At 51.9% G+C, this 12195-nt stretch overlaps 1 protein-coding gene across 1 annotated transcript in view; it reads left to right on the forward strand.

The window, feature by feature from the left end:
• PEPD (peptidase D) overlaps positions 1 to 12195 on the forward strand; it is a 112091-nt gene that overhangs the window by 22876 nt on the left and 77020 nt on the right. Inside the window, exons 5-7 of the mRNA XM_042919471.1 lie at positions 2326 to 2373; positions 3964 to 4025; positions 11930 to 11974. Coding sequence (XP_042775405.1) covers positions 2326 to 2373; positions 3964 to 4025; positions 11930 to 11974 — 155 coding nt within the window. The remainder of the gene's footprint in view (positions 1 to 2325; positions 2374 to 3963; positions 4026 to 11929; positions 11975 to 12195) is intronic.

The following is a 12195-nucleotide window of genomic DNA, read 5'->3' on the forward strand; positions in this document are numbered from 1 at the left end:
TGGGGAAGGGCGGGTGGAGCTGCCAGGCTGGGGGAGGCTTTGCAACCGCAAAGGTAACCAGGGCCCGCTCAAGCAGCCGTGATCGATGAAAGACGCTGCCCTGCCAGAAGTAGCAGACGCCCAGCCTGCTCGGTGTCGGGGCTCGACCCGCCTGCGCATCAGGCGGTGCGAGAGGACTGCTTTCTGCATTATTCCTAACCGGCACGTCCTGAGCCGTTGCCGAGAGAAAAACCGTCACACCACACATTCGTTATGTGGCTCCCCTCTCCCAAGGACAGTAGCACATACAATCCCCAAGTGCCTGCTTGCTCTCCGGTGCTGCTGCCGTAATTGACGGAATCATTCTGTGCTGATGAATGTAGACCCTTCACATCGACGTGACAACACACCCAGGGGCCTGACATGCACAGCTCTTGTTCTTTTAATGAGTTCCCCCCCCCCCCGCCCCCCACTCCTCCAGGAGGGCCTGCGGGAGTGGCGGGGATTCAGCCAAGCCGTTGGTCTGTGCAGCACAGAGGTGGGGGATTCGGTGTTCAGAGCGGTTCCGAGTCAGAGGGGAGGGTCCGGGTGGGGAGGGAGCCTTGTGCACCATGGTGGGAAGACGGTTGGTGCACGTGTGGGGAGTAACCTGGCCAGTGGCATCAGAAAGGTCAACGTATATGGCGTATATGGCGTTTCACCTAGCAGTCTCACTGGGTCTAATTTTGTTTTTAAGGAAATACATTTTTAAAGGAATTTACGGTAAGGAAATAAACACGTGTAGAAGAATGTTCATCAGGCATTACTTATACTGGTTAACCATTAGAAATTACTTAAGTGTCCAGTGGAGGAATGAATAAGTAAATCGTGTGCCATATCTATTGAGAGAGGGCCAGGCAGCCGTATGTTCAGCTCCGAGGCTTGCTCTTTTTGAACTGTGAACCTCAACAAACGAGCGAACCCATAGTCTTTCTCATATGTGAAATCTGGACATTTGTAGCACCAGCTTCACGGGTGGCGAAATGAGATGATGTCTGAAGGACTGGCGCAGGCCGTGATCAGGGGCTCATTGGCTGTTTACTATCCCCGGCAGTAGTGACTGGTGGGAGTCACGAGGCTGAAGAATACTTAATCTCAGGAAATAAGTGAAGTGTGTAACTCCTTATGATCCAAATGTCATTACGGATCTCTGTTTTTATGTGCAGAGGTAAAAAAAAAGTCTCTGGGGATGGGATTGTAGGTGTATTTTATCTTCTTATACTTTTCAGTATATTCCAGGTTTTCTCTGGGAGCCTCTCAGTATTAAAAAATCATGTATATATATACATATGTCAAAACTTATCAAAATGTGCACTTTAAATATGTGCGTTATAGAGTATGTCAGTGGTAGCTCAGTAAGGCTGTTAAAGACACAAACAAATCTTCCTCACTCTCGCCTTGTGTCGGGGTGTGAAGGAGTTTAGGGTGGGGGGGGGGTGGCTCAAATGCAGTAGGAGCTACAGTAGCCAAGATGCAGGGCAGACTGAGGAGTGGGGGCCAGGAGAGGGAGAAAGCGCTCCCACTGGGGTGGTTGGCGTTCTTGGGGTACAGATGTCATGGCTAATGCAGGGTGGTAGGTGCTTTGCTGAAGGAATGGGGCAGAAGAGGAGAGAATGAGCGAGCCTGTCTTGGGGGGCCAGAGGGCCTCGGTTCTCAGTACGCACTGATGGGGTGGGGAGGAGGCGCGCCAGGCAGAGGTAAGAGCCCAGGCAAAGGCGTGGAGAGATGGGGTTGCAGGACACGCTCCTTCATGGCGTCGGGGTGCAAAGCAACCAACATGCAGGGGCAAGAGGCCTGCATGGGTCAAGGGGGAGCAGGGATGGAGAGTAGGGATGTAGGATGGGGGACAGAGGGTAGACAGGGTCTAGGAGATGAATAGGGGACAGGGAGGAAAGTGTCTGCCCTGGGGACAGGAGGCTGTTGGGATCAGTGCCTAAGAGCTCTTACGAACAGGTCTTTTAGGCGGGACTGGCAGATGGACAGAGGTGCTGGCCTCGCAGTGTGGGCAGGTCTGGCGGTTTGGAGCCTGGGATGTGTGTGGGCCTGGAGGTAGGGCAGCATGTGGGAATGTGTGCCATGTTTGGGTTTGAATCCCTGCCAGTTGATAGCCGTGTGGCTTTCAGAAGTCCCTTGGCCTCTGTGAGCTTCGGCATCCTCAGTGGCAGGATGGGGACAGCAACGTCACTGCCCGTTTTAACACTGTGCTCCATAAATGTGAGCCGTCATGATTAAGTAATGGTGGTGTATCATCTCCATCAAACGTCTTCACGGTTGCTCAAAAGTGGATTTTTCTTTCTGACCTTTCAGATTGCCAGTGTCCTAACATCACAAGGCCCCTCTGTGCTCCTCACTTTGGTAAGTGGCTGGTATCCAGGGACCGGACACCACGGGGAAGGGTTTCGGGGAGCTGCCTGTCCCAGCAGAGGCATAGGGGAGGATTGAGAACCCAGAGGAATGGTCATCGGTGACACAGAGCGACACCTTCTCATCCGGGGGAGCTGAACGTGTCCAGGGTCACGACCTCAATTCTCCCGTGTCCCTGGGATGTGCTGTGTTCTGGCAGAAGGCCGCTGTGACGAGATACCTACTCTAAGGGTTAAAATAAAACCCAGCCGGAGAATGTATTTGTGTCAGGCTGAGCTCCCGGAGTCCGTGGATGTAGAATATCAATGTGCTTCCGCCCTGTGTCTCCTCCATTGTTAATAGGATTTTAAAGACGCACCTGTGGCATCTGCCCACGAGGGTGCTGGGCTTGTGGCATCAGATTTAGAATCGGGTACACTGAATGGCCGAGGGCCTGCCACAGCCTGGGGGTGGGGTGGGGTGCACGGCTGGCCCCTGGTACCATGTGGGGTGGGGTGGGGAGCATGGTGGGTCCTTAGTACCACGTGGGACAGGGTGTGTGGTGGGTCCCTGGTGCCACCTGGGGCTGGGTGGGGTGTGCGATGGGCCTGTGGTGCCTTAAATAGGGCTGTGGGGGCACCGGGGCTGCGGAGTGGCTCAGAGAAGAAGCCTGCTGTCTTGCGCTTTTTTGACCTTGGGGAGTTTCGAATATGGAGAGTGTGCAACCCTTCTTCCCTCCCAAAGTGACCTTTCTCTCCCTTGTTAATCGATCCTTCTTCAGAAATGGTTCTTCTTATTTATTTATTTACTTGAGCCCTTCACATGTTCTCTGTGTTCCGCTCTGCTCTTTTGATGGCCAAGAAGGAAGATTCCGTGAGATGGTTGTGGTCAGAGACGGTCCGGTGTGTTTTCTCTGGGGGCCGTTATTAAACATCGGCCTGCGGTTCCTGAGGGCAGAGGGTGGGTCAGAAGGCCTTGTCTCTGTGGGGATGGCACACTCTTCTCTGAGTCCCTTGGTCTGTCTCCTGTCCTTTCCACCTGGAGTCTCCTTACAGCTAGAGAAAGAAGAGGGATGTAGTGCAGCTTCCTCGTGTCACCGGGGAGGGCCCGTCATGCCTGAGTTGGGTCCTACCTGCATCTCGGGAGGGCTGGATCTGACAGTGCTGTTTGGACCCCGTCAGTGGGGAGCGTGTGTACACGTATGTGTGTGAGGGAGATGAGGCCGGCCCGGGAGAGCAGATCGGTGGTGGAGCCTGGTCCTGTCGCCCCCTTCTGTGCCTGCACAGCCTGAGCTGGTTTCGGCAAAGTGATCTGATAGAGGAGGCTCCTGTGCCCCGGGGACACTGTGTGGCCCCTTCCTCCTTTTTCAAGCTGCGGCAGAGAAAGGAACTGCCTGCCTTTGTGGGGAGGGGGAGGTTGGCTGGGAGCTACCTGACAGGCAGGAAGGGATGGATATGTTTGCCGGGCAGGGGTGGGGGCTCTAGGTTCTTCCCCAGTCCTAAGGCTGGATGGAGGAGGCAGGCACTCCCACGCAGGCTGTGGGGACCTGCGCCGTGGCCCCGTGTGACGAGTCTACCCTTAACGCTCCCTCTGTCTCTGCAGCGTGGTGTCAACACCGACAGCGGCAGTGTCTGCAGGGAGGCCTCCTTCGAGGGCATCAGCAGGTGAGTCCTGGGGCCCCCGGAATGGTCTCCGTCCTGCCCCCCTCACATCTCACCAGCAGGCCTTGCCCTGTCTACAAACTAGACGTAAAGTACGTGAACAGGAAGAGGCTAAGGAGTTAGTTGGGCATTTTGAGGAAATGTTTAGAAAACAATCTGCCTAAAATCACTTCAACTTCTTCTCTGTTGAGCTCCATAATGCAAGTGCAGACCTGCCCAGGCTTGGGGCGCACACACAGGCGGGGGCCTGCTCTCCCTCTGGATACCTGCTCTGAGCTCTGTGGTCTTTGCTCTTCTCAGCCCCTTCTTATTCTTGGCTGCTAACCTCTCCCAGACTGAGTCCCCTGCTGCCCCAGTCTCAGGGACCCCCTTACCTGCCCTTACTCCCCCATTTAGCTCCAGGAAGAGTCTTCAATCCCTGCTTCCCCTCCTGGGCCTCTCCGGGCAGGAAGGCAGATGTGGGGCCCGGAGAGAGCTCTTTGCCCTCCTTGTCCCCTTCACGCCAAGGCCCCTGGAGAGTGCCGCCTGCTAGCTGTGCTGTGTCCCTGGGCCGGCTCGTGCCTGGCCCTGGGGCGTCTGTGGGGCTCCAGGCTGCAGCAGAGGAGCCCTTGAATGGAGGCACCTGTTCTTACAGGCTGCTGAGTGTGGACAGCTCCCAGCCTTGCTCCTGGGCCTCCATTCCTAGCTCCTCCCCCACTGGAGCCTAACTCTGCACCACTGCCACCGCGTCCTGTCGTCCTTTGGTGGACTGAGGCGGTGACAGAGGAAGTGCCTTATAATTATGTATGAGCCTGAGCCACAGGGAGTTTGTGCGGCTGTGTGATATAGGGGTGATTAGGAAGGATTATGAGCTCATAAATATGTATCACTCCCCCAATGATCAGAGCAATGGGACGGGGGCGGGTATCAGGTTTGCTTCTCATTGCTCAAATCCCTGCGTCCTCCTGGGAATTTCCTCAGAACGGCCACGCCACGCGCTCACTCTCTGAAATGCTGGCTGTGGAGCTGCCATTTCTCCCCAGGCCCCGGAGGGGGAGGTGTGGGGCCCAGCCCACCGTGGCCTGTCCTGGGCCCAGCCTCCCCCGGTCCCCCAGCACTGTGGACGTGCCGCTGCCCTGCTCACCCATCTTGACCAACACCAACATCTGTGTTCCCGTGGGCTGGCCCCTCCAGCTTCTCATCGGTCTCCGCCTGGTGGGGAAGGCCCTGAGTGGGAGCAGGGAGCCCTGGTGATCACCTCACTGACTGGTGCTATGACCTAAACAGAGCTTGCCCTCTGAGCCTCAGCTCCCCAACGTGTAGCGTGGTGTTGTCTGGGCTTGCCCTGGGGGTGAAACGGGATCCTGCTCCCCCAGAGCCTGGCACGGAGCTGGTGCTCAGTAAACAGTTGTTCACAAGCACACCCCCATCAAGCACCCCCCCCGCCCCCCGTTGCCTCCTGAGCCTTGGTTCCCCATCTATGTAGTGAGCCAGGTGGACTTCAGGATCACTGATTATAAGGTTCCCAGTACCAGTGAGCTGTGGGTTCTTTGCCCCCTCCAGAGTTTCTGATGCCGAGAACCTCCTTAGCACCCCAGGAACAGGTCTGGCAGGTGCTGTGGCAGGTATGGTTCCTGGGAGGCAGCTCACGATGTAGCCCCTGAGAGCAGAGCTCTGCTGGCTGTTCCCCAAGTTTTCCCAGAGAAGAGGCGTGGGGAGATTCCAGGGACATCACAGTCAGGGGGCAGTGGAAGCCGAGACCTTTTCCCCTCCCCTGCTAGGAGGAGTCCTGCTGTGAACATGACCTCCCTTCAGTAGGCAGACCTCAGCCTCTGTCCCCTTTTGCTCCCTGGGACTCCTTAGCCCCTGCCAAGAGCCCAGAGGAGCCTCTGCTCTGCCAAACCCCCACCCCACCCGGTCAGCATCTGGAAGCTTTTTTGGAGAGCCAGGACTGCCTTAATGTTGCATGTTCTCCCCAGGCACTGGACTGGGCCCTCTCTAATCTGTAGTCCAGTCCAGGCGGGGCTGACTCTGGGATACTGCCAGGCCCCTCACTACTGGGCTGAGAGCCTGCTCCTGCATGCCGGTGCTGAGGGATTGGCTTCCGTACCCGTGTGCCTTGGCTGACGCACTGCTGGTGAGAGGCCTCCCCTGGGCCTCTCTGCCTTGGAGTCCCCTGGTCTGCCCGTGGTACACCCTCCCTTCCCTCTGGGCCTCTCATCCCACTGGGGCACCCTTTGAGCAGCTCCACCCTCAGGGGTTCTGTTGGGGAGGAGCCTGTGTGGTAGGTGCCCCCACCCCACACGCCATGGGTATGACCTTGGGCCCCAGTCTCTGCCTCCAGCTGCCCGCCAGTGGCTTCCGTACAGAAAGTCATGTCTATATTCCTGGGCTCTGGGTGCAGCTCAGACCCCTGCCTCCCACCATCCTGGCTGCCAGTGCCTTGACTCTACCTCCTCCTGACTTCTTCCATTGTCCTTGAGGGCTGCTGCGGCTCAGCCACCACGTTCACCTGCCTGCCTTGTCTCCAGCTGTTTGCTGGGGCTAATAATAGCCTGTTTCCTAAGCAAGGTGAATCTTGCTATTGTCCTACTTTCCATCAGCTTCTATCATTGGTTATAATAAAGCACCTTATTCCCGGCGGTTTTGGTTTTGACCCTTTTGAACTTCTCTGAAACACCTTGCATCTTGGATTTTTGATTGACCTGCTGTGGCAGAAGTTCCGGTTTCGCTTCTTGGTTTATGCTGATGGGCCATCCCAGGCCATCTTTATCCCTTGGCCTGAGGGGAGGAAGGAGCTTATAGTAGAATGGTGGCCTCAACATGTCCACCCAGTCCAGACCCCCTGGGCACTGGTCCAGGTGGACAGTTGGCCTGCGACCTTCTCTCCAAGTATGGCTCCTGGGGGCTGGCTGCCTCTGGGTCTGTGACCTTGGTGGGGCTGTGGGTTTGGTTCTGGGAGACCTCAGACCTGTCCCAGCCTTCTCAGATCAGGGTCAGGCCGCTTGCTACCCACGTCGGGGAATGTGTCTGGTCTCGCAGTGGTGGTGATGGTAGAGAACAGGAGCAGAGGGAACAGGAAGACAAGGGTGAGGTGGGAAGGGTAGACATGCACCGGGGCCTCCTGATGGCCTGGAGCCCCTGGGGTCACCGAGAAGTGTGTCTATTCTCTCTGGGATGACGGGAACAGGTGCGGAGAGTCTGCTGGGCTTTGTGCTGAGTTTGGGCTCTGGTGCAGGCCACGGCTCCACGTGTGGCCACACTGGTGCAGGGATAAGTCCCACAGAAGATGTCGAAGGATCAGACACCCCATGGGCTCTGGCTGGAGAGTGGGGTCGGGTACTTCTTGCCAGGTCCTGGGGAGGGCATGGCCAGGACTGTTCTGTGGCTGGGGTGAGCCAGAGCTGAGGTGAAGAGGCTGGTTGTGCAGGAGTGGGGGGATGTGAGGTCTCCCCGTGGGCTCCCTCCCACAGCTGCCTGGAGAGGTTGGTTCCTGTAGCCTGGGAGCAGAGGCAGGCGTGATAAATCTTTGTTAGCATCTGAGGAGGTAGATTTTAGAGCAGATTTTCCTGAGAGAGAAAGAGAGAGACTGACCATGAAGGAGAAGATGATCTGTGGGGGCCAAGTGGCCCATGGGGGTGCCTTCTTGGCATGAAATAGTTCCCTTCAAAGTAGGCAGACTGCCCAGGAGCCCTAGGCCAGGGCAGTGAGTTACTGAGGGCTCAGTGTCGTGCCATTGTCTGAGAGAGAAATATGGTCGATATTTCACATCAGCTGGTTATTCGGGATAAGCATATCTCTTATCTTCTGGCATTTACTTAAATTGCCTTGCATATTTGAAGACAATTGGTTACAAATGAATTCCATTTAAATAAGCAGTTAAATATGAAATTGCTGAATTTGGGGGTTGCTAATGTAGGAGTATTAATATTCAAAGATGTGAATTTTTAAACCCAGGAAATAGAGGGACTTTATTAAAACCTGATGATCGCAACAAAATGCCGGTCTGTGGCGTGGGGACTTGGCATTGTGGTTACTGTTAACTTGTGTATCAGTGTGAGGTGTGGGCTTCTCATTATGGCCCATGGAGTCTCCATGAGGAGATAGGAACCCACCCCAGCCCCTAGCAAGGGTGGGAAGTGGGGGGCCCTTCTAGGGCCTGTTCTCCAGCAAGCCTCGCCTCCCTCCTTGGGTTAGAAACTGCAGGGAGGAGGACAGGGACAGGGACGGTTGGGCCCATACTGCTCACCCTTTGTCACCCGTCCCTCAGGCAGAGCCCATCAGGGAATTACCCTCTGCTTCTAGGATACACGCTCCCCACCCTCATAGGCACTGATGGGTTTGTTGTTGTTTTTACCCAGTTGATACATGCTCATCATAGAAAATGCTGACTATACAGAGGTAATACCCAAATTTCATCACCCCAAGTTAAACCCCGCCAATGCTGCGGTGAATGTCTTTTGGACTCTTCTGTGTGTGTGTTGAGTGTTTTTGGTTTTGTGGGGTTTTTTTAATTTTAATTTTAATTTTTATTACTGTTTATTTTTGAGAGAGAGAGACACACACACAGAGCGTGAGCGGGGGAGGGGCAGAGAGGGAGGGAGAGACAGAATCCAAAGCAGACTCCAGGCTCTGAGCTGTCAGCACAGAGCCCAATGTGGGGCTCGAACCCACAAACTGTGAGATCATGACCTGAGCCGAAGTCAGACGCTTAACCAACTGAACCACCCAGGTGCCCCTGTCTCGAGTGTTTTTGTATCTGAGTGTGCATTTGTGTGCATCTGTGGGTTTATGTGTGTATATTTAGGGGTGGATCTTTGTGTATTAGTCTGGGTGCGTCTACATGCCTGTGTGTGTGTGTGTGTGTGTGTGTGTGTGTGTGTGTGTGTGTTGCATACACATCTGTGTGTGTCTACGTGCATCTCTTCCTAAGCGCATGCCTGCCTGTGTGTGTATTCATCTTACCTGTCTCTTTATATCCATGTTACCTGTGCGCTGGGTCACTCTGCTGCTTGTGTGTGCACGGGTGCATGTGTGCATACGTATGTACATTTTATAAAGTGAGATTTTACTGCTGTGTTTGCCTGCTGAGTAGATAGGCCATTGTTTTTCCTAATGTCAAAGTGACATTTGGGGAAATGGGAGGCAGAGCCTGGGTTGTCGTCTTGATTTATGTCATTTGCTGCTCTGCTCTTGACTCCAAACCATGTTGGCTGCCTGAGGTCTCTTTGATATTTCACAAGTAGGGCTTTGATTCTACAGCATTTCGGGTGACTTTGAATTAGTCAGGTGACTTTGAATTTGTGTAGCTAGGATTCCCGACAGCTTTGGAGAGCTAGAATCCTCCCGGCCTGCTAATGCCCCCTTCTCCCTTCTCTCCTCTGTCCCTCCTTCTTCGATGGGCTCAGCCAGCACTGGGGGTACCAGCTGCACAACCACGGCATTAGATAGGTGTTTTTCAAACCCTGGTAATGGGGCCATGGAGAGTCCTTGCCTGGTCACAAGCCAGCATGCCCTGTGTGTAATATCCTGACCTGAGATGGAGCAGGGCTCAGAATCCAAAGGGTTGAAGGCTTGCTGGAGCTTCTCTGCTGAGGCCTGTGCTTTGTGCTGGGCCATGCCAGGCTTCCCCAGCTTTCCCACTGACACCTTGGGCTCTGGGTCACACATGATGTACCCCGACCTGATCTTTTTGTCTTCTGGGGTCCCCTTGTCAGTTATGTTTATCTTATCAAAGAACACATTTTGACTTTGTACATTTTTCTTTATTTTTATGTCTGCCTTTTATTTCATTGATTTCTGTACATTTTCATTTCCTTTTAATTTCTTCAGGTTTGTTTGTTCTTTCTCTAGCTTCTTGAGAGAGAAGAAAGGGACATTCTTGGGATGGGAGCTTAGATCATTGTTTTCAGTGTTCTTTTCCACTAAGTACGTTTTAGAGGTATCAGTTTTCCTCTGGGTGCTGTTTTAGCTGCATTTCACCAGTTCTGATTTTTCGTGCTTTTAGTTTCTAATTTTGTTATTTCTCTTCTGAACTGTGGGTCTTTAGAAGTTTGTTGCTTAACTTCCAAACAATTTGGGATTTTATAGTTTTCTTTCTGTTACTGATTTCTAGTTTAATTCTACTGTAATCAGTGTACATTTTCTGTATCTCAGTGCTTTGAAATTTCTTGAGACTTCCAGTGTATGATCACTATGACAGATGTTTCTTGTGTACAGTATTGAACAGAAGTGGAGAGAAAGGAAATCCTTGCCTTGCTTCTCATCTTAGGGGAAAGCTTTTCGTCTTTGACCGCTAACTATGATGTAGGCTGTGGGTTTCTTGTAGATATCTTTATCAGGTTGAGGCAGTTTCCTTCTCTTCCTAGTTTACTGAGTTTTTTTTATCATGAAAGGCTGTTGGATTTTGTAAGATCCTTTTTTTGTATCTATGTGGTTTTGTTCTGTATTCTGTTGATATAAATTATTAATATAATTAATAGATTAGAGCATATTATACTGATTATTTTTGTCTGTCAGAGTAACCTTATATTCCTGAGCTAAATTGGACTTGGTCATGGTGTGTATCCTTTTTATATGCTGATGAGCTCAGTTCGTTAAGCTATTTTTTTTTTAATTTTGAAAGAGAGAGAGCGCGCGCGTGAGCGAGCAAGTTGGGGAGGGGCAGAGACAGAGGGAGCCAGAGAATCAAATCAGGCTCTGCACTGACAGCACAGAGCCTGATGTGGGACTTGAACTCACGAACTATGAGATCATGACCTGATCCCAATTTGGAGGCTTAACCAACTGAGCCACCCAGGTGCCCTTGTTTTAATTATATTTTTAGTTGTTACCTGGGGGATTACAAATGACCTCTTAAACTGATAACAGTCTAGTTTGCATTAATGTCAATTTCAGTAGTCTACAACAAATTTGCTTCTATATAGCTTTGTTTTGTCCCCTCCTTTGTGCGTTGTTGCATACAGATTGCATCTTCATATGTTCTGTTGGTCCACACAGATTTATGATTGTTGCTTTTTGCAGTTGTCTTTTAAGTCAGGAGAAAAAAGGAGTTACACAAAATACATTTACACTGTCTCTGTACTTGCCTATGTAATTACTTTTCTCAATGCCTTCATTTTCTTCACGTGGATTTGAGTGAGTCTAGGGTTCTTTCACTATAGTCTGAAAGATTCCCTTTAGTATTTCTGGTAGGATGGGTCTTCTAGCGATGAATTCTCTCAGGTTGTTTATCTGGGAATGTTTTAATTTTTCTTTCATCTTTGAAACACAGCTTTGCTGGATATAGAATGTTGGTTGACACTTTTTTTTCTTTCATCCCACTGTCTTCTGGCCTTTATAGTTTCTGATGAGAAATCAGCCATTAATCTTATTGAGGGTTCCTTGTATGTCATGCTTTTTTTTTTTTTTTTTCTTCCCCTCTTACTGCTTTCAGGATTTTCTCTTTGTCCTTTGAAAGTTTGGTTATAATATGTCTGAGTGTGGATCTCTTGGGACTTATCCTGTTTGGAGTTTATTGGGCCTTATAGATGTGTAGATTAATGTTTTTCATTAAATTGATGATGTTTTGGGCTATTATTTTTTTCAAATATTCTTTTCCTTCATCTCTCCTTTTCTTCTGGGACTCCTGTTGTAAGTGTGTTGGTACACTTGACAGAGGAGGCTAGGTCTGCCTGGCAAGAGTGGAGGGTAGTTTTGCAGCCGAGCAGCTTGCTCTCCCAAGTGACAGCACTTAGGGGGCTCGGTGCAGCCGCATGTCTGCTGCAAGCAGCGGGCGGCAGGTCTTCTGTGGGCCGGAGGATCGTGGAGTTATAGTTTGCGGCCCTCTTTGGGTCGTGTCCTCTCTTGGTATGTCTTGAAAGAGGTATTTCTTGCTGGGAGATGATGGACCATTGAACTAATAGGCTTGCTTTGTGTTTCCTCTGCAGGTTTAACGTCAACAACACCATTCTTCATCCAGAGATCGTGGAGTGGTAAGTATTGCCTGTGGCTGCTTTGGCTGTTTATTGTGCTTCTGCTCAGGAAGCTCAGAGACCCGGCTGTCGCCACCTGCTCCATCTCAGAGAGCCCCTCAGACAAGACAGTCCCCAGAACAGCTCTCTTCTCTGGTTCTGTGTGTGTGTGTGTGTGTGTGTGTGTGCGCGCGCGCCAGTTGGTCTGTTTTTCTGAAAGGGCATAAATCACTTGAATGTCA

Source organism: Panthera leo, chromosome E2, assembly GCF_018350215.1.
Source record: "Panthera leo isolate Ple1 chromosome E2, P.leo_Ple1_pat1.1, whole genome shotgun sequence".
NCBI lineage: Eukaryota > Metazoa > Chordata > Mammalia > Carnivora > Felidae > Panthera > Panthera leo.